At 42.4% G+C, this 21,130-nt stretch overlaps 1 protein-coding gene across 1 annotated transcript in view; it reads left to right on the top strand.

The window, feature by feature from the left end:
* Positions 1-6: 6 nt before the first annotated feature.
* The window catches only part of LOC102039817 (phosphatidylinositol 3-kinase regulatory subunit gamma), a 32,542-nt gene continuing 11,418 nt past the window's right edge, over positions 7-21,130 (top strand). The window contains exons 1-5 of the mRNA XM_005423137.3: positions 7-586; positions 15,546-15,657; positions 17,967-18,065; positions 19,494-19,674; positions 20,510-20,635. Of these exons, the coding sequence (XP_005423194.1) occupies positions 481-586; positions 15,546-15,657; positions 17,967-18,065; positions 19,494-19,674; positions 20,510-20,635 (624 nt within the window). The 5' untranslated portion in view covers positions 7-480. The remainder of the gene's footprint in view (positions 587-15,545; positions 15,658-17,966; positions 18,066-19,493; positions 19,675-20,509; positions 20,636-21,130) is intronic.

Here is a 21,130-nt window from a genome sequence, read left to right as displayed (position 1 = left end):
CGCTGCCTCCTTTCTCGTCCTCCGCCGGCGGAAAGAATCCATCCAGAGACTGAAATCGCCCCTTTTTATCCGCTGCTTCCCACCATCGCCCGGCTTTCCTGTGGGGAGCTTGTTTGGCTTGTGTTTTAAAAATACCCCGAAAACGGCGATTTTTAGAAAGAATTCAGGAAAGTGGCTTTTCCTGTGGAAAGGTGTCTTTTTTAACAAAAAGAAGCACTCTCTATATATATTATTATATATATTGCTACCTACCTTTAGTTCCTGTAGGGGAGGTGCTGAGGTGACTTGCGTGGAGGCTTTTTTTTAAGTTTAATTTTGCGAATTTAAATTTTTTTTAGAAGTGTTATTTTACAGCGAGGTGAATTCTTCTCGGCTTTTTTTTTTTTTTTTTTATCCCTCCCATTTTTTTTTCCACCTCTCGATTAAAAGCCGAGCTATCCAACCTCTTGTTTCTAACCCTGCCGGGACTTGGCTGTCGCGATGTACAACACGTTGTGGGATATGGACCGCGATGACACGGACTGGAGGGAAGTGATGATGCCCTATTCCACTGAGCTGATATTTTACATTGAAATGGACCCTCCAGGTAGGGAGCCGAAGCCTGCGAGCTGGCCCCGCACCCCTGGCAGCGGGTCGGGGACTGCTGTCCATCCCTGCCCTCCCTCCTCCTGCAGACTTTTCCCTTTTAAAAAAAAAGGGGTGGGGGTGAAAATTAATATCTGTAGTTAAACTTTGTGTAAACTTCCCAGGGACTTGAGCTCGCTGTCTCCTGGGCAAAAGTATTTTAATACTGGGGGTTTTTTTGGTGGGGGAGGTGGGAGGAGAAGAGCAATTTATGGTGCCTTTTGGGAGATGGAAGGAGGCAGGAGGAGGGGAGCGGCTCGCAGCCCCTCTCCCGTGTCTCCTTTTTTGAAAACCTTTATTGAAAAGCGTATATTTCGGCTGTATTCGCTCCTAGAGGAGCACTTTTATTATCCTCTTCACCTGTGTGCCTTTATGTGCCTGTAACACTTTGATGGTGGTGATTTACCCACCTCCATTCAGTTCCAGTTTAATCGCTTTTACAGTCTCCAAGAACCTTTTCTCCCCAGCTCTCTTCCAGCAGTGACAGATGAGGTGTGTGCTGTCGCTGGGTTTCGGTGATGGGGGGATAATACTTGGGAACGGGCTGGAATCCATCCCTGGAGGCACAGTTACTTTGATAACACTTAATAACCTTGTTCAAAAGGATTTGATTCACTTTTTCTTCCCTCCCCCCTCCATGGATTGCTAGTGCTGAAAATGGGGAAATGCATTATCCCTTGCTTGCCTGAAGTTTTTAGATGGGGCAGAAAGTTTCTTTTGTGTCTGAAGAGGGAGGGAAGGCTTGTGAGGAGGAGAGGTTGAGTCTTTCTGCGGTAAATGAATTAAAGTAAGCATAAATGGGTACTGGTGGAACTGTATCTATACCTGTAAGAGTCAAACAGGCTGAAGGAGTGAGGTAATTGAAGGGCCTTTATCTTCTCAGGTCTCTGATCTGTACAGCCAGAAGGTACAGTAAAATATCCACCAACAGTCTTAGCCTGCAGAGAAATTGATAGCAAATAAGTAATTCCAAGTGCTGTCTTTTATGGGGCATGTACTTTCAAAATGTGCTTTTCAACCTGCGCCTGAATCATGGCATGTGTCTGCAAGTGTGGTTTATTCTCTTTGTTTCAGCACAGTGAGCTGTATTTTTCTCTCTGGAGGTATGTGGTACTTTAATTAAAACAGGAGGAGGTGATCATCCTCAGATTTTTGGATCTCAAGGACCTACTTGCTTCTTGTAATTCTGGCGCTTTAAAAATTGGGCAGATCTCTCATACACACAGCACTGGCCACTACTCATTAAATTCTTGCCTAGCTGACACTACCTATTTTTAGATGTTACTCCTGAAAGCCTAAAGTTCAGTCAAATCACTTTGCTTCTGTGAATTTTAAAGGGCATCTTTCTTGTAAATGCTTTTGATTTTTAACTATTCACGAGGTAAGTATTTGTGTGTGCTTGTATCAAATGAACAAAAACCCAAGTCCCATTGTAGGTGACTTAAAGCAATTAGTGTGGGGCTTTTATTAAAAAAAAAAAAATAAAGCCCCTTGAATGGCTTAGTACAAGGAGGCTGCTAAAAGGGGCTGGACAAAATGAATTGGTTAGAAAACAACTTTCCAGTGTTTCTGCAAGAATTTGGCCATGCAAAATTCTCACAGAGCCTTTCAAAGTTTACATTAAGAAGCAGCTCTTCTATCATTAATAATGCCAATGCTTCCATCACTGGAGCCCTCTTGTCAGGGATCAAGGATCTGCACAGTCCAAACACCCGTTAGCAAAAGGACTTCATGTTACAGGCTGATCCCTTAAGTGTTCAGTAACTTTATCTTTCATATTTTTAAACTGGACGAGGCAGAGCTGGAAATGATGCATGGGATAATCCCCATGTGTATGTCCTGATTTCGTGGAACTGCAACTTTTAAAATGCAGGGGGAGGGAGGGAGAGTGTAGCAGAGGGGATTCTGCTTTCTCCTGTCCAGAGGCAGGGTGGGAAGGCATTTTCTGGCCTGGGATGATAGGTCATCCCTAAGGGGAGTGTGGAGGAATTTATTTGGAAGCCTTAAACACTCGGCGTGCCTTGGGATAAAGTCACCGCCTTTGCACCCGGTAACAACCACAGTTCCATTTGGCCCGCTTCCAACAAAAATTTGTGAAGGTTTTTCGGTGCGGCGTTCCCGGCGCGGTGGCCGGAGCTCCTGGGAGGATGAGTGGTGGCAGCGCTGCCCCGGGAGCGGCGGCGCGGGGCACCCCCAGAGCAGGGGTGTGCGGCATCCCGAGCAGGGTGTACAGCCTCGGCAGCACCCCCAAGCAGCGATGTCCGGCCGCGCTGCCTCGGCAGCCGGAGCGCTCCTTTGTTCGCACAACTTGAGCCGAGACATCCCCGGTTGTGTTTTGTGCCGCAGCACCGGGCACTGGCGGATCCCGGGAGCCGAGTGTCTGGGCTCACGCATGACTGCCCCTGATTACATTTTACTGCGTCTAAACTTGAGGCAGAAGACAAAAGCAAGGTGAACATAATGTGGGGTGTCACCCGTAACCTCTGAGCCGAGGGTGGGGATACTGTTTCTCGTTAAGGGCCGGTAGACCTTTAATTTATCTTGGCAGGCCGTCTTAATACCCACCTTAGCCTTGCCCAATAATAATGCAGAAATAAAATCTGGTGATGGCAGGCAGCCTGCAGCGCAGCCAGAGCTTCTGTCAGGCCTCAGTGCACCTGCACCAGCTTATCAGTGTGCTTGTGTTTGCTGTTTGGGCTGTAGGTGTAAATGGATGTTCAGAGCAGTCCTGGAGCCTCTCTGCTACAAGGTTTGCTCTAAAGTTCAGAAATAAAAGTAATAATGCCTCTTACTTTTTTCTCAACTCGAGCAGAGGCAGTCAGGTAACAAGGAACTGCAAGCTTTCTGCGAGGCTTTAATCCATCCTAAACATAGGAGTTGGGACAGCTTTCCCAAACAGAGAGGTGGAACCAGGGCTGCAGCTCTGCCAGCCTCACAAAGCATAATTTAGAGCAGTACAACTAACACAGGAGCCACAGTGGTGACAACCAGAAGGGTGACTCCGGTTACCTCATGCTTTTTCCTCCTGCTTACACTTTATTTTGCATTTATACATGCATCACTGGCATAAGGGAGGATCTCTTTATGGCACATAATACAACATGCAACCAGAAACTTTCAGTATCTAAAGACACAAATGGGGCCATTACTTGCATACAGCTAACATATTTCTAATGATGGATTAAGTTAGAGTGTTGTGGCTGTAGCAGCATCACATGCTGGCTCTGGCATTAGGAAACTGTCAGGGGTTCACTCATATGTTTGTTGTTGCTGTGGGTCTTGCTATGTGAAAAGACAAGAAAATAGGTCCTGGGTTGAATTTAGTTTATTCGACAACATGGTTCAGGTCTGCAAAAGGTTGTTACTGCCAGAAGTTTTTGAACAGAGCATGTCAAATTGACTGCAAAAGTTACCAGAGTATCTAAAGCACAACTACCTATGCATTGCCTCACTTCTACTTAGAAGGGCTAAGTAATGTCTTTCCCTCTGTAGATCTGGGATACATTATCAGTTGTGTTGGTGATAAAATGTGTAATCACTGAATACATTTTGTCACAGTTGGATGAAAATCAGTAAGAGTGGTCTGCTGGGATTTCTGATACAGATGTCAGCAAAGATATTTGGCTCAACTACAAATTAGAGGTTAGTTTCCTTTGTGTGGGTTATGAAGAAAACCACAAGTTTAAGGCAGGCTTCCTAATGCAGAATGGGCTCTGTCTATGAACAGATAGTACAATAACTCTTTGACCTAAAGCTTTATGGAAGCTACCTGTTTGAACCCTGAAATATGACTAACTACATTTATAACTTGATCCAGCTGTCTTTTTCAAGAACTTTGCCTTGCCTCATATGCTGTGACAATGCTGTTGCCACAAAATCTTTCGATATTTAAACAGGGGGAGCAATAATTTATGGGCTACTTAGTTTAGGCAGCACTGCCAGTGTATGAGTAAGATAAGTATTCCAAGTATTCAAGGGAAAGACTGTATTTATTCATTATAGTTTCTATTCTCATGTATAATTTGACAACCCTTATTTTAGGGGAGCGATACTGTAATTGTAATTTGGAAAACACAGGGTTCTGAGCACAATCCCAGTGTTTACTGGGACACCAGGTGTGCTGTATCATTCTCAGTGTTACAGTGGAAACTGAATGTGGCTTCTCAAACTGGGTTTGTGGTACACAGTAGCCAGATGTAGGTGAACATTTCCTGTCTATGCCTGACTCGTTTTCCAGTGGGAGAACAGATGCAAATTTGAATAGCATTGACAGTGTTGTCCTTCAGCTTATCTGGCTCCAGAAGCTTATCAAAGAGAAGTTCTGTTCTTGCACGTCTTAAAAAAAAAAAGTCCTACTAGTGTATGTATTCAAAACAACAGCACTGTAGCTTCAACTGTCTTTTTTTTTGCAAATTAAAGTCTTGCAGGAAATTGTATTTCAAAAAAAGTAGATGTTTGGGGTTGAGAGTTCCCCTGTTACAGAAGGGAAGTTTGTGCAGGTTGATTTGGGGTAGAGCAGGGAGTAAATAAGGCTCAGTCACTGTATTCTGCGTATCTGGGAAAATTGTTTGGCTTGGAGTCTCAGCTTCTATGAGGGCAGTGGTGTGAAATGCTTCTATTCTGTTCTGGTTTCACCTAGAGTTCTCTACTGGCCTTTTTATTTAATGACTTCTGTAACCATTCTTTTATTTCTGATTGCATTTTTAGGCTTGCTTTTGCATTCCTTGCATTTCATTTTCTTTTTGATGGCTCTAACTGTTAAAGAATATCACTCGTCAGCTTTCAATTAAATACATGACCACAAAAAATAGCATCATTAATAGAAAGTGAAATGCTGTTTTGCTTGAGATGAGAGAGCCTGCCTTAAAAGGCTGACATTTGTGTTTATTACTAGGTTTTCAGTTTATGTAGAAATAGCTGGGGAGGCAGAACTTGCTAAAAGGTGTTTTTCAGCTCTGTGTTCTTAAAGCTATAGGTTTATGCAAACTAAAACACGAGGGAACATTCTGAGAAGAAACAAAGCTCTTCAACATGTGTTTTTGCAGCAAATGTTATTTCTGCAATTGTTGTTACAAACAGTTTCGTGTGTTGCACGATTCCTGTACCTGACAGGAGTTAATCACGGTGTTCCTTCTGTATCACATGTTTGAAAGGAGAAGACTCTTCCTGGAGTTTTCTGTGGGGCTGTTGCTTTCCCAAGCAGCAGAGCTGTCTGCTGTCTTTACCATTGCCTGCATGATTATCTTATTCCAGACTGAAGCTGTTTGTGCTTATCTTTGCTCTACAGCTTGGGAAAACAGAGGCATAGTTGGTCATACACATCTGCACCCAGGACTGAACGCAGTTGGGTGCCTTACATCACCTCATGTTGGTTGTTTAGTGAGTCACTTTTTGGGCAGAGAGCTAGAGAAGAATAAAGAATACTTTTATCAGCATGCCCTGTGTGTTTTAAAGCTTAGGCTTTAATATTGTCAGAAAGACTGTTAACTGTGTTGAAACAGTTTGCTGTAAAACTTCAGCCCCATTAAAGCAATAGGTGTGTTCTAGCTGGATTTTTTGGAAAACTCATTTTTGTAAAGTAGGTTGCTGAGTAATTCTTAAGGAACAATCTCTGCTCATGTACTAAGTGCCCCTATGGAAATGAGTCAGATTGTCTTTTTTTCTTCTGCTTTTTATCTCATTTCTTCTGACAGGTTAAAGTCTGCACAATAGCTAAGTAAGCAAGAATTTGCTTCTCCATATAATATAAGCTACAGCAAGGAGCTGGTGCTGGGTCCCCAAACAGTGTGAGGGGATGTAACTTCTTTAGAAGATATTTTCATTGTCCTTCATGTTTGCTGTGTCCTCCACTCAACAGACAAAGATTCTGCAATGTTCCAGTGAATATATTCCAGTATCTTAAGTTTTTCTAGTTCTGAAGAAAAGTGTCTCTACTCTTTACAAGGGTTCATACAGTACAAAAAAAAAAAAGAAAAAGGCAAAGTGCAGGTGGTGCCTCTTGTAGCCCTTTCCAAAAAGGACTCCAGCTGCCCTGCTAAGCACCAACCAGCTGCCTGGTGAATCCTGATGCCGAAGCACAATGAGCTCTGAAGCTTTCCTGTGGCTGAACAGGATCCAGGATCTTCCCTGGCTTTGAGTGCAGCAGCACACTCAAGATGGATGCCTTCCATCCAGAGCACTTTGAAAAAGGAGATGAAATACTTCAGCTGCTTCAGCCTGTGACTGCTTCCAGCATTCACCCAGACTCTTCCAGTTTTTGTGATTTTAGTGGAGGTTCATAGGAATGTTACTTCTAAAAGCAGATATTCCTGAAGATGACAAATAGTTACCTAGAAATGACCAAAACCATCACATTTCTCTGCACAAAATTGGTGGGTTTGAAAGAATTATAAAAATACCAATCTACTCCTTAATATTGTTTGTTCCTTTGCTACAGAATAATTTGACTTTTGGTTCAGTGTCACTTTGTGACTCTTGTGCTTCAGGTCAATTTTCTCCTTCCAAACATAATCCTTTCCTTTTATTAACTACTGCTTACTCTCTGTTAGTTTCTTCCTCTAACCCTTGAAAGAAGAATACATTTTTTAAAGGAAAGGAGCCATTTTTTTAGGTTTTTACCTTCTGTAGCCTCATCCTAACTTTTTCTCTGGAGTCCCTAAAATCTGATGCTGCGCACAATCATATTTTCTTTTGGAGGAATTATTTCCTTCCTTGCATGCCTCCCCTTAAAAAACCCAAACAAAACCCCTGAAAGCACAGCTGCTGCAATGGAGTTCAAGAAAAATTGCTGTAATGGGGGGAACTTGTCTCACTGTTGACGTGTGAGGCTTTTTGAGTGTGAGGAGTAGGGCTTGCACTCAACACCTGTCCCAGGAAAATGTCTTAGAGATCAAATGGATGAGAAGTTCATTGACAATATTGAACTTGAGCCTGTAAGTTCTGTCTGTTACAACCTGAATTTGTACACTGCAATTGAATTTCCCAGGCAGTATTTCTGCCCTGTGTTCCAGTACTCCTGCTGCTCTGCCCTGTGCAGTTGTCCTGGGGACATTGTCAGAATCTGCATCGTTGTCCCTCAAGGAACTGCTCCCAAGTGTCCAATTAGAAGTCTTTGGTGGTTTTGGCTTCATTGCCCTGGTCCATTTCTTGTCTCCAAGAGTGCTCTTGAAGGATACAAGGCAGCTTGAATCAATGAGATGAGTGTTGAAGATCCTTTCAGTTTTGAAGGGTACAGTACAGTCTCACTGATAAGTTTCGGGGCAGTGAGAGAAGTCAAGCTGCTGATCTGAAATGGATTTCATTAAAATACTTTGAAGATCACCATATACTGAGTAAGGGGATCAAATCTGAGCATGAGCAATGGCCAGGCATGACTCTTCCACGTCTGCTCTGAACCTCCCCTTCTGCTGCAGGCACTGTGTGGGATCCCCCTGTGGATTGGGACCTCTGCCTCAGTGGAGCTTCCTTCAAAATCAAGGTTCTTAAAAAAGATGACTCATGACAAAGTGTACAACAGATTCCCTCTGAATACTTTTTTTACCTTCAAATTTCTTCTGGAGTCTTGATTTAGAAATGCACCTTTTGATCTTGATTTAGATGGCTCACTCTTAGCAATTTAGGTGGTGTTGAAATGTTTGTGCTTTGGTAACTAGAAAATGGTTTGACATAGCACAAGGACAGATACTGTATGAGGAACAACTTTACATACTGCCCTGAAAGATTGGAGCTAGTGGTAAGCTGAAATAAAATGCTGCTTAGAGCAGCAAGAATCATATGCATTTGTAGCTGTATTATTATTTTTAAATAGCCTCTTGTGCAGCCAACTTCTCAGTAGCAGCAGTTATTTCTGTGAACTGGATCCCCTGTGAGGTTTGTACCTGACATCTGGATGGATGATTAGTCTTTGAAATACCTGGGGGAAACAGCCCTGAGCTGTTTTCATTTAAATTATTTATTATTTAAAATTAGTTATTATTTTAAAGATCTTTTTTCTTTTGGCTTTGGTATGTCTCCTAGCCATAGCTGTCACTGCTTGGGCCTGACTTCATTCCCTCTCTGATACAATGAAAAGCCAGTTCTTCATTCTCAATCACTGTAGTTCTTTGCTTATTCTGAATTTTGTGTTTTCCTTGCTCTTGTCAAAAAAATCTGTTCCCGCATATTGACCAAAGAGTACTTTTAATAGTGTTCTGAAGACTCTGCCTGTGGAGGAGTAGAAAACATGCTGTGGTGTTTCTTCTGTGAAGGCAGATGAGGAGCTGCTTCACTTAGAAAGCAAAACGGGAAACTCCTTGCTCCTTGCACTTCACATTTACTTTTGCTGTATAGTCTTCTAGACCTGACATTTGATACTGTAAAGTACAATATTCTTGTTGAATATCTGAAATTTTCATGGCAATAAAATGTCTGTCATGGACTTTCATCCAGAGTTGGCAAAAGCCTGGGCCTGCTGTTTATGTAATAAAATTATTCCTTCCTTGTGTGAGCCAGGCATGTGACACTGGGTAGTGATAATCTTTGAGTGATGAAACATGACAAAAGTTCTAAAACCTCTCCAGTTCATTAAGAGTGTGCTAATTATGCCTGGTAGGTGAAAGAGGACTTATCCTTTTTATCCTCCTCATGTTAATTTTGGGACAGTCACCTCAACCCTGTTGATCATGGAACCTCTGACATTGCTGTAGCTTTGCACCAGTTACACTGGGCTCTGGGTTGGAAGGAAAACAATTTTTCTTTGGGCAATGAAAATAATTGTGAAGCTGAGGGATTTTTTGCTTTGCACCTTCATGCAAAGGCTGGAATGAAGGGGAGGAGCTGTGTTTTGGTACAGAAGTCAAAGATCCCCATGTCCTTTATCTGACTGTGAGCATCTTCCATTTCTTATGTCTGAGCCCATGAAGTAATAGGGCTTGCAAAGTAGTGAGAGATGCTTTTGAAATGCCCAAAGGAATGCTGAATTTGATCCAGCCTCTTCACAGACTGTTGTTGTCCCCTGTTCTGCAGGTGCCCCAGAGCAGATAATATTTTAACCTGTGCAGTAGCTGTGGATGCTCATGAGGAGCAGAGTGCAGCAGAAGCCTGTTGGGTTGTAGGAGGTGAAACAGTGATTGGGAGGTGTGGGAGAGGGCTGGATAGCTGGGGAGTTTTCAAACAAAACAGATCTTTATCAAAAAAGCCAATTAATAAAAACTGAAATATTTCTTAAAGGTGTTGTTTTTTATGAAAGTTCATAGAAACATAAGCAAAGCTATAATGGGAATGTTTTCATTGGAAGCCTGCCTGGCCTTCTGCCAACTTGTCTGCTGTTTTCTGTAATGAGATATTGAAAGACTTCAATTCTTTGAATATATCTTACTCCTTGGCATCTGGCCTATTTTGGGGGAGGAGGGTGAAAATGTGAGCATGCCTGAGGTTCTGTGGCCAGCAATAATTCCATCAAGGAGCTTCCTTCCCCATTCCCAGAGCAGCTCTCCGTGCACATTAGCTGCCCTTTGAGGAAGGGCAGCTCCGAAGGGCGCCGGTGCTCAACGCTCTGCAAAGGGGTCTGGCAGGAGAGCTGAGATGTGGAGCTGCCAACATCATTTACCTGCCAGTGCTGGGGAATCAGCTGCTGTCAGCAGGTGTGTACCACCCTCCTCTTTGTCAGCTGGAAAGCCTCTGCACAAGCCTGTGCTTTTTTCACAGATATCTTTGAGGGGTTCTCATGCAACAGGGACAAGTATGGGACTCCTGAGGGAGGGAAAGATTTTGAGGCTTTGCCTGAACTGTGTTAGAGAAATTGAGAAGAGTGCTTGAGAAATTGAGTAAGACAGCAGAGAGCAGTTAAAGATTGGGGTGAATTTTTCTTTTCAACAAAGCTAGCCTACATTTTCATTCCAAGTCTTCATCTATATCTCCAAAGGGAAAACCCTTCTCTCCTCAAGGACTATGTCATTAAAATGTTAGCTGGCCTAACCACAGATTACTTGCATGTTTCCATAGCAATGACACTTTGTAGACACTTTATAGTACATTTTGCAGGGTATCTACTGTACATCAGCCTTTTTGAAGCTGAGTAACTGTCTTGGAAATCCTCTGATCTGTTTTCTGCTTGTCACAATGTAGAGAGAGAGTAGATTGAGAGCATCAGAAAGAAGGCTAGTAAACAAGCCCATGAAAGTGCTGAGGGACTTAAAATTGACTTTATCAGAGTGCTTGGTAGTTGTGATTATTTGTAACAGTAAGGTAGATGTAATGCTGCATTTAAACCTGCAGTGCTCTTAAGTATGTGGTTTGAAGCTCTTGGAAAATACTGGAAGAAATAAGTTGTGGATCCATTCTTAGACTAAGTGGCATCTGCCTTAAACGTGAAAATTGGAGTTTAATTAACTGGCAGGTTAATTTTGTATGCAAATAGTGCAGACAGAGAAGAAACAGCCTGCTTGACTGGGTACTGCACGGGATATAGCACTTGGATAACTGAGGCATTCTTCCTGTTTTCCTCCTGAATCAGTGCCACTGAAAACCCTCACACACAGGGCTTGGTGGCTCTTAGATCATGTAAACTTGTAAAATTTTTTATTCAAAACCTGACTGGGGAGTGTGTATATCTCATTGAAGTCACAGCCTACTCCACTGCAGTTAAATTGAGGACCAATATAGCCCACGATTTTTTATGAGAGACTTTAAAAGAAACACAGTGGCGTTGGACTGCAGACACTTGCCAGCTTTCCTGCCTGCCTGGGTGTTGGAGGCGCTTTGAATTTCAGAGAGTCAGCTCAGTTAAAGTCACAAGTCACCTTTTCAAAAAAAAAATTCTGCACAGTCGAGAAAGCATCCCAGAACTACCTTTAGCAGAGCCCAGTCCATGGGCTTGTCTCTCCAGGGCCCTGCAGAGTGGCTGTGGGAGCAGCTCACTGGAGGTACCTGCTGGAAATGGCACAGCAACCTTCAAGGCCTGATGTCAGCAACATCCGATCCCACGCCCGGCACACATTGGCTGCCATCCCTCTGCTCCATCACCAGCTCATTTTTATTTCCCCCTTCTAAGTGACACTAAGCTAGGATTGGGATTTAGCTCAAGCTACTCTGCCTGGGAAAGCTAGAAGGAGGGAACTAGGGTTGCTGAAGAAATTAAAACCAGACATGCCCGTGAATGCATGAGGGAGAGCCAGTCTGCTCTCATTGCCAGGCGGTCACTGAGGGCTGAACCTGATCTTTGGATTGTTCTCATGTGGGAGTGAAGGGTACAACTGAGCTGTCACCTTTTGGTGTTTGGAAAGATCTGTGCTCCAAAGCTGTCCTAGAGACATGCTAGGGGCAGGATGCTTGTGTATCTGGTGCAAAGAGAAGGTTCTTTATTAGAACAGATAGATCTGTTGTGCTGTTAATCACTTGTGATCAGTGTTTCTCTCCCAGGAAAAAGAAGGCAAGAAACCATCAGGATCATTCACTTTAATCAGAGCTGGTTTTGAGATAAAGTAAAATTGTGCCTGTGGCTAGATCTGAATTGGACTCAGTGACATGGAAAGAAACACGGCTGCTCTTGAAAGCATTTCTGTTGACTTCAAGATAGTCTTATCTTACTTTATTCTAGGATTTTAGATCTCTAATATTCATTGAGTAAGGTATATAAAACTGAATTCTTTTGAATTTAAAATCAAAATCTGTGGACTCTTTGAGGCTCTCTGTAGCTTCTCATAGAAACAGCACAGGATTTCTCCTAGCAAGATTGTTAGTACCATCTAGGTACTACGCAAAAACTTCTTTAGGATGCCTCTCCTAGAAACCTCTTGGGCCAGCATTATGAGAGCAGCAGTGTGGTGGATGCTGCTCTTTGCAGTAGACTTGCCATGCCATTACAAAATATTCCCCTTTGTCATCACGGGGCTGGGCTGCGAGGCTTTTAAATTACCTTTTTGAGTGTCCTCCATTTGTACAGACTGAAGTCTATGGGCTGAGAGGGTAGCCAAGAAATGCTGAAATGGATGGGCATGTTGGCCTATGGGGTAAAGCAAGAGCAAGGGCCTGGTTCTGCATCCAGTACAGGGGGAAATCTATTGTGACTCAAAGAGCTCAAAGCATTGAAAGTAAAGAATTAGATACATAGCTCTGTGGAAACAGGATCCACCCTTGCAAATAGTTTTGTATTTTTGAAATGTGCAAGCTATTAAAAAGCATTTTCAAAAGTCTATTGTGTAAAGGACTGACTTCCATGAGTCAGGTTTTACAGGAACTGGTCCAAGCCTTATTCTTTTCCCTGAAAGAATTTCCTTCCAGTTTTCTCATGAAGAATGAAGTTCTGTAGGCAACGTCCCGATAGTGAGAACTGATATCTGCCTATAAAGGGAAAGGAGAAACTCCCACCTGTAGTAGGGACACTTGGTGTAATGTCTAGTGCTCTGAGTCCAAACTCCCATTCCTTACCTTTCTGGTCTTTGTTAGTTTGCTTTTCTACACCCAGTGCTTTGGAGTGAGCCCTAACAAAGCTGCCAAACAATCCCACAATGTATAAAGGAGCAAGACTTAATCTTACAAGGAGGGCTAGAGATGTATTTAAGTATTCTAGAGAACACTTGAAAGCCCCTTCTGGAAAGCCCCTACTACCAGTGTAAAACAGGCTTTTTACACTGTAAAATACCTTGAAGTTGTTGATATGTCCAGGCCTTAATTTGAAGGTCCCTTTGAAATAATTGCAGGTGCTGGTGCAGTTTTCTAAGAACTCTCTGCACTCTTGTGTGTTTTTTATGTAAAGCCTAATATGCTTTTTGATGACTCAGAGCCTACAAAAGATTCTGGAGTGAATCTACAGGTTTTCTGACCTCAGATTTACTGTGACACTGATGAGATTCAGGACTGCTGTAGCTGTCCTGTCCCAGATGTGATGTTGGGAGCAGGGAGGACCTGATGACATTTCCTAATTCAGGAACTTTGAAAGGGGGAGATGAAACAGCATAGTGAATGCAATTGATTCCACAGGCTTAGCCTGGATATATGTTCCTCTGACCCTGGATGGGGCTGGAAGCTTCCAGCAAAGTAGGGTTGGAGCCATGTCTTACTCTCAATGGTGCTTTGTGCAAATACTTGTGTGCTACACAAACAACTGTAGTAGTTAAGCTAGGAATAACTGAAGCTTCCTAACCAGGAAGCTACTTCACCGAATCTGAAGGTTTTCACCTTCCTTTTACAACAAGACCTGTTATTGCCTCACTGGATGTGTGCACACCTGAAAGTTCCCAGCTCACCCCATAAAAGAACCTGTATGCTAGGGTTTAATGCTCGGTCCCGCAGAATGAATGCTGCTATCTGAATCAGGTGTTTGGTCAGCAACCCCAGGGTGCAAACGTCTGGGTCAAGGTTCAGATTTAGTTTAGATTGGCTCAATTAAAGCATCTACTGGTTTGTCAGAGAACAGTGAAGTTACTGTGTTGGATATTCAGCATGAAATGGTATTTGGAAGTGCAGTTGGAAGCCTGTTTTCTCTTCTTTCATGTGGGAGGTGTGGCTCGGAGGTGAGCAGCTGCATGGTGCCAAGTAGCACACCTCTCAGTGCTGAGCCATTCCGTGCTCAAGCTGGAGATCAAAATCTTCTTTCTGCTGCCTTTATTTGTGTTCCTGTGTGTACCTGGGGATTGTGCATCTGAAAGATGGCTGTTGTCACTGTGTCACTGCTTGCTGGTGCTTGTGTAATCTGATGGCGAGGGCACAGGGCTGTGAGCAGATGTTCAGGGTCTGACTTAGAAACCTGCTAGCAGCAAATCAATGTGTGTAGCTGCTTTCTTACTCTGAATGAGAATGTGACCTGTCCCTCTGTAAAACACTGTCATGAAATGCCTTAAAAAATGCTCTTTTTCAGTGGCAATGTTCCTGATGAAGCGTCCAGTCTTTGCAAAATAGGGGAGAGCATTCAGGACACCTTTCCAAAAGAAAATGTATAATACATTTCTGCTCAAAGACCAGTCTCTTCCAGTACATTAATGTGCCTGTGGCTGCTGAATTAACTGACTCAGGGCTTACAGTCAGGTTCATGATAAAGTTGTTTGAGCAAAAACTAGCCAAACAGAAACAGCTTTGGTATCTTGTATGCCCTTACATTGTGTAACCTATTTTGAGAATGGAAGTAAAAGCCATGAATTCAGATAGGGGAATTCTGGGCAGGCATGCACCAGCCCTGGAGGTCTTCAGTTCTGCCTGTCTGTCGGGCATCTGTAGCATCCCCTATCCTGTGCTAAACACTTGAGCTTGCACTTCAGCAAAGCAGTGCAGGCACTGTAACAGTTACCTCTCGTCTCCTGTCCCCTTCCCTTATCACCTCCTGTCCTGTAGTATTCAACTTCCCTTATCACCTCCTGTCCTGTAGTCCTGTGTAGAGTCACAGTCTTTGCTCCAAACAGAAGCCTAAATGACAAACCCAAGGTAAAACATGAACCTTGGGTGTGTGACAGACACAGCCCTGCCCAGCCACCACTGCTCTCTAGCAGTGTTTTTCCCTCTGAAGAGTTCACCTGTTTGCTCTTGTGGGCTGGCTTTAGGGCTGCTGATGCCTGAGCAACTGGAGTTTTTCCATAGTGGTGCCCAGTGCTCTCCAGGCTGTGGCTTTCAAACACAATACACCTTTGTCATTTGTTTGGAGCTTTAGGCGGCACCTGCCCTTGTAGTCGTGCCTGCACCAGTCTTCTTTTAACAAAAACTCACATTTCCTCATACTCCTTACTTTTCCCCTCCCTCAAGCGTTTGATACTAAAAAATCTCAGATCACACTGGAACAGTTGACTTCAGACTTCCTTTAAGATTACAAGTTCCATTTGGTTTGAGAGAGCTTGAAAGCTGAGTTCAAGATGCACATTTTCTCTTGTTTTATTTTTTTTTCTGTAGTATTTCATTAATAGTTTAGTGATTATTTTCTCCTGTTTACCTTCTGTTAATCTGTTTTTCTTTTTCAGCTCTTCCTCCAAAGCCCCCCAAACCAATGACTCCAGTCAATACAAATGGAATAAAGGACAATTCCAGTTTCTCTCTGCAGGAAGCAGAGTGGTACTGGGGGGACATCTCAAGGTAAGCAATATTGCTAGAACATATTAGTTAAAAGGTATTAATATATGTTGTTAAAAGTAGGATAAGCCTGCTAGAATTCAAGACAAAAAAAGCATACCTATTTCAGGCAGCATTTTACTGGAAGGGAATGCTTTAGGACCATGCTTGACAAAGCACCTAAGTGAAAGTATTCATCTAGATTCAGGATATTTAAATTGTTGCTCTTCTGGTGCAGATATTGTTAGTCTTGGTGACAGTAATTTTTGAGTTTCTAAATTTGCCCACATATATTGTCTTTAAAAAGAAGATAAATGCTTCTGAATCTGATGTTTAATAAAGTGTTATAAGCATGCAATCCTGGAATGCATGCAGTTCAGCAAAATTTCAGTATAAAAATAATATTTCAGGATAAAAGGAGTTGCATTCTTATTTTTGATTTCTTTAACGTTTGTTTAAAATTTCAGCTGTATGAATTTCTATTACATGGTGATATGAAAAATAGCTCTTACAAATGCTACCCATCATCCAGCTATACTGAGCAGATGATAGAGACACATACCAAACAAATTAAGTTTTGCCTCTTAAGAAAACCCTTTTTTATGCACTTGAGAAAATAGATTGCTTGGGCTAGGTTCAGAAAATGAAAGACCTGCTTTTATATACTTAATTGCATTAAAGAACTGAAATGTTCAGTCATCTCTTACCCTCTTAAGGCACTTCTGAAGAGTCTAGAATTTGGAGCTATAAGAGGACAGACGAGAGTGCTGGGAGTGTGATCAGGAATTGCTTAAACTTGTGCACATAGTACTTTGAAGCACTTTGGCAGATAGAGGCATGAAGAGTCTGTTTGCCACATGAGCTCACCGACGTTCTGAGAAGGGAGATAAAGTTTTCATATCTTTATTGTACCACCCTTATCTTTTTATAAAGCTAACCCTCATAGATCTTGCTTTTGAAGGGCCTTGGCAGAGATATTTTTCTGTTAATTTTAAGCTGAAGCAGAGTGGCAAAACCTGATCACAAAACCCACTAAGCACAGTTTGTTTAAAACTGCTCAATATTGGTATCAGTTTATTGACTGTGGATTTGTCCCTCAATTACCAGTGCCCACGATGGCAGGAGCTAATGCACTGCAAATCGCATTGGAGTGGCTTTATTAGATTTAAACTTGATACACGCTTATGTAAAGATGGAATTGTTTATGACCCTGGTTTGGCAGCCAGCAGGTACAGTCTGCATCAGGCTAGCAGGGCAGGAGCAATGTTCTTCAGTCAAGAACTTGTACTGAAAATTCTGCCATGAGCTCCAGGGTGCAGCTTGCAGGCCCAAACCTGTAGGTCATTATCTGTCCATTCAAAACGGAGTTAACTGGGTCCGATCTGTAAAATGGTCCAAGAGGAGTAAATGGATATGAGCATGTGATACTCAGTAGCAGTCAGTTTTACTAACAAAATAGTTTTCAGGTAGCTAAATCAAAGCTAAGGCTATTCTTTTGTTATTCTTTTGAATACTTTTGTTCCTTAGTATTTGAACAAAAAAAACCTGCTGTTGATTTTTCTTTGTAAGATTCAGCTAGGCTTCCTACAGCACTTAAAAAATGTTGAGGCTACTTGAGAAACTTTAATTTCCAAATGATTGTATTAAAAAGTGCTTAGGGCTTCCAAAACCTTTGAGGGAGCTGTTATAAAGTGAGATACATAATCTGGGTGAAATGCTCATAAGCAAGATGTATATCTCTTCAGGTGAAATAATTTTCTTAAATGCCTACAGGTACTCACTTTCACTAAAAGATTTCTTGGTTTAGCTTAAAGCTCTGGACTGAGTATCCTTCTGCCTCAGTTGTAAATAAGGAAAAGCTGCACGGCAGCTAGCAAGGTTGTAGTGGTTTAAAAGGGCTGTAAATAAGATCAGAGTTAAGCCAATAATGAGCCTCTTGAGACTAAAACTGTGCTAAACTCTAGGCACCTTTGAGCTGTGATTCTAGAGACCATGTCTTAAGAGGTCAGGACTGGCTTCTCAAAGGGCACCTGTTCCAGTGTGGACTTTAAAACCTGAACAGATTAAAGGGAAAGGTTGTGAACTGAGTCACAGCTGCCACTGTTGTTTAAACAGAGACTCCTTCCTAAGTGGCAGTTGACTGCAGCTACTTTTCTTTAGTACAGCTACACAAGCTCAGACTTGCTTTAGGTGGCCTAAAAAACTGGAGAGCCTGAGCGTGACAGAAGATTGAACTCTGCAGACATTGGTGTTGCTGGGTCAGATGTTTCACCTGTGGCAAAGGTGGTCATGTCCTTAGCACTTCTAATTTTACCTCCCTTTCCATTCTCCAGGGAAGAAGTCAATGACAAATTACGAGACATGCCAGATGGAACATTCCTGGTGCGCGACGCATCGACCAAGATGCAGGGAGACTACACTCTGACACTGAGGTGAGCACTGAGCACTTGTGGTCCCCTCAGCAAAGCCCTGAGGATTCCAGTGACAGCCCTGGCTGTGTAAAACTCATGTGGCTCAAGCTGAGAGATGTTCCCAGTTGTGCACATCACAGAACAAGCAAATAAAGAGCCAGGTCTGACAGTCAGTTCTGCTCTCTGGACTGAGTCCTGTTCCTCACTAAGTACTACCCTGAGGATCTCTGTGTAGATGAGATGGGACTCAGGGAGGAGAGCTGCTCAGGAGTGCTTCATGGTTTCAGAACTGCTAATGTAAAATGTGTTTGTAAACCAGGCCTTTGATTAATGGGAGAGTGTTGAATACCTCATCAGCGTGCAGCTCTGGAGAACTGAACACGTCTTGGTAAAAAGAGTATCTTGTGCTTTCTGATCCAAAGTTTAGAGAATATGGATTTGGAGCCATGTTCTTGTCTTCAAGTCTGCACGTGGCAGGTTTCCCAGAGCTGCCCCAGCCCTGTCTGCTGCAGTTAGGCAGAAACCTCATGTGACTGCCTCTGGTGCCTTGCCCAGCCTGCCCAGCCACTTGCCTCTGACAGGCTCCCAAGGTTGATTGTTAGGGACAGGCAGGTGAGGCACAGAAGCCACAGCCTTTGTAGCACACCCTTGGGAGTTACTGTGATACAGCAGGTACTTGATCCTGCCTTGAAATTCCATTGCCTTAGTGGTAGGTTTGATCCTAAGGGTGTAGTTAAAATTCTGCTTTAACTTCTGCCTCCAAGTTCACAGGATGTGTGCCAAGGTTTGGCATGATTTGGTTATTTTACTGAATTCTACTGAATTTTTGTCTTTAGGAGGCAGATTTGTACGTACAGGAGAAGGACAGGACAGTGTCTAAACAGTCTGTTGTTGGAAAAAAAAGGAAAAACATAAGCACTATATTTGGGGAAACCACTAGAATATATAAATCTGGATAATGACATGTACAACCATCTTGTAATCCTCAAAGGATATTGTAAATTCATGTATCCTGTATTAGCACCCATAACTCAAAAGATTCATTAATAATTGTATAAATCTGTATTCTGTTGTGTACTATTAGTGACCCTGAATTGGAGGAAGTTATGGGTTTGGGTTTTCTTACAGCTCCTTTATTCAGCCTTCAGAATTCTCCTTTTCCCTTGCAAAACTTCTGGCAAAGCTAGGACTTAAATACCATAAGCTGGCTCCAGAATGAGCACATAGGAAGAGATTTGCTTTGGGCTTTGTTCCTGTTCAAACAATCTGACGATAATTCTGTGTGTATTGACTCTTAAACTACTTAATACTACTGCTGTGTAAAGAATCACTGTGAAGGTGTGCAGTGTGGGAGCCACTCGCCCAGGAATTTCACTGGTGTCATCAGCCTTATTGCTGGTGAGGGATGGGAGGGACACAGCAAAACCTCTGAATGACTGTACTTTACAGGAAGGGTGGCAACAACAAACTGATAAAGATCTACCATCGGGATGGAAAATACGGCTTTTCTGATCCGCTGACATTTAATTCCGTGGTGGAACTCATCAACCACTACCGCAATGAGTCCCTTGCTCAGTACAACCCCAAGCTCGACGTGAAGTTGATGTATCCCGTGTCCAGGTACCAGCAGGTAAGGGCTTCAGCAGACCCCAATGGCTTTTAGTGCAGACAAGAAAAAAGTTGCAGATGTGTACAATTTTTTTTGTTGGTGGTTTTTTTGGCGTGTGTTTTTATTTGTTTGTTTTGGTTGGTTGGTTTTTTGAAAACCGGAAAAAAATTTTTGCCAAAATTTTCATATTTGGCCTCACTTGCATCTTCCAAATTGTCTAACCATCTAAGCTGCTGCATTTTGTCAGGTTTCCAGTCTCCATCTGAGCCCAACAGAGAATTTAAACCCTGACAGGCAGCAGAGCTGAACCTCTGAGAAACTTTTTCATTTCTCCTTGGACCCTTGTGAACCCACTGAGCACTGCTGTCGCCAATGCTACCAATATAAGCTGTGCAGCTGCTCACTCTGTGCATAGCCATCTACATTTTTCAAGGACATTTTTTAAACTTTTATTCAGTAGCCCAAAACACGTTTTTGCATTAAGGAAAAAGAACTGCAGAGCTTTTTAGAAAAGAAAAAAAAATCAACCCTTATCTTTAACTGAAGATTCTAAGCAATTTGCTTCCTTCTTTCTTGAACAGGGGATAGCAATCCTGAAAGTAAGGTGTGGTGTGTTTTTGGAAGTTTAGGGTTTTGGCACGGCTCTTGGTGTCCCATAGTTCCAGTGCCTTGTGTCTGTAAACTGTGGAACATGTTTCACAAAGGAAGGCAGATTTAGACACAGTGCTCTCTAGAAACTGGATTATAAAGCATGATGCTAATGTCTGTAAAATGCAAATATGCATAAGTGGACAAATGAATACTCTTAAGGAAAAGCTGCTTTGCTTGAAGACTTAACAGCTCTTTGTATGTGCAGGATCAGTTGGTGAAAGAAGATAATATAGATGCAGTAGGTAAAAAGCTTCAAGAATACCATGCTCAGTATCAGGAAAAGAGCAAAGAGTATGACAAATTGTATGAAGAATATACCAGAACATCCCAGGTTGGTACTGCTTTGGCTCTTTGTAGAGTGTGTTTATTGTTGTTTAAAAAGCAAATAACTTTTTTTAATCCTGTTAAGGCTAATAAAGGCAATATAACGAAAAAAATCTTAGTAAATTGTGGAATACAGCAAGGAAGTTTCATATTTGATGGAAACAGTGAATATTGCTGTTGCTGATAGTCCTAGAGGTATGGTGTGGGGCAAAGAAGAGGAACTGAACTTTTTAGTATAAAGTAAAAGCTGTGGAGAAGGCCAACACTTAGAAGCTTTACACTGCTGAGTATTTCCAGCTGCCACATGCTGCAGTGAGAGTTGTAGAGGGATTTGTCCAGGTTTTTTGTGAAATCATGTGCAAGTCAGTTACCAGATATTATGCATTAAGGAAGTGTGAATACAGTATTTGGACTGCTTCTTGAAAAATAAGATAGTTCATATATGGGGAGGAGGTTTGCTGGCAGTCTTCCTGCAAACTAAGATGGAAAATATGACTAAAAT

This window comes from Geospiza fortis, unplaced genomic scaffold, assembly GCF_000277835.1.
Source record: "Geospiza fortis unplaced genomic scaffold, GeoFor_1.0 scaffold333, whole genome shotgun sequence".
Taxonomy (NCBI): domain Eukaryota; kingdom Metazoa; phylum Chordata; class Aves; order Passeriformes; family Thraupidae; genus Geospiza; species Geospiza fortis.
This window is presented reverse-complemented; position numbering and strand designations above follow the sequence as displayed.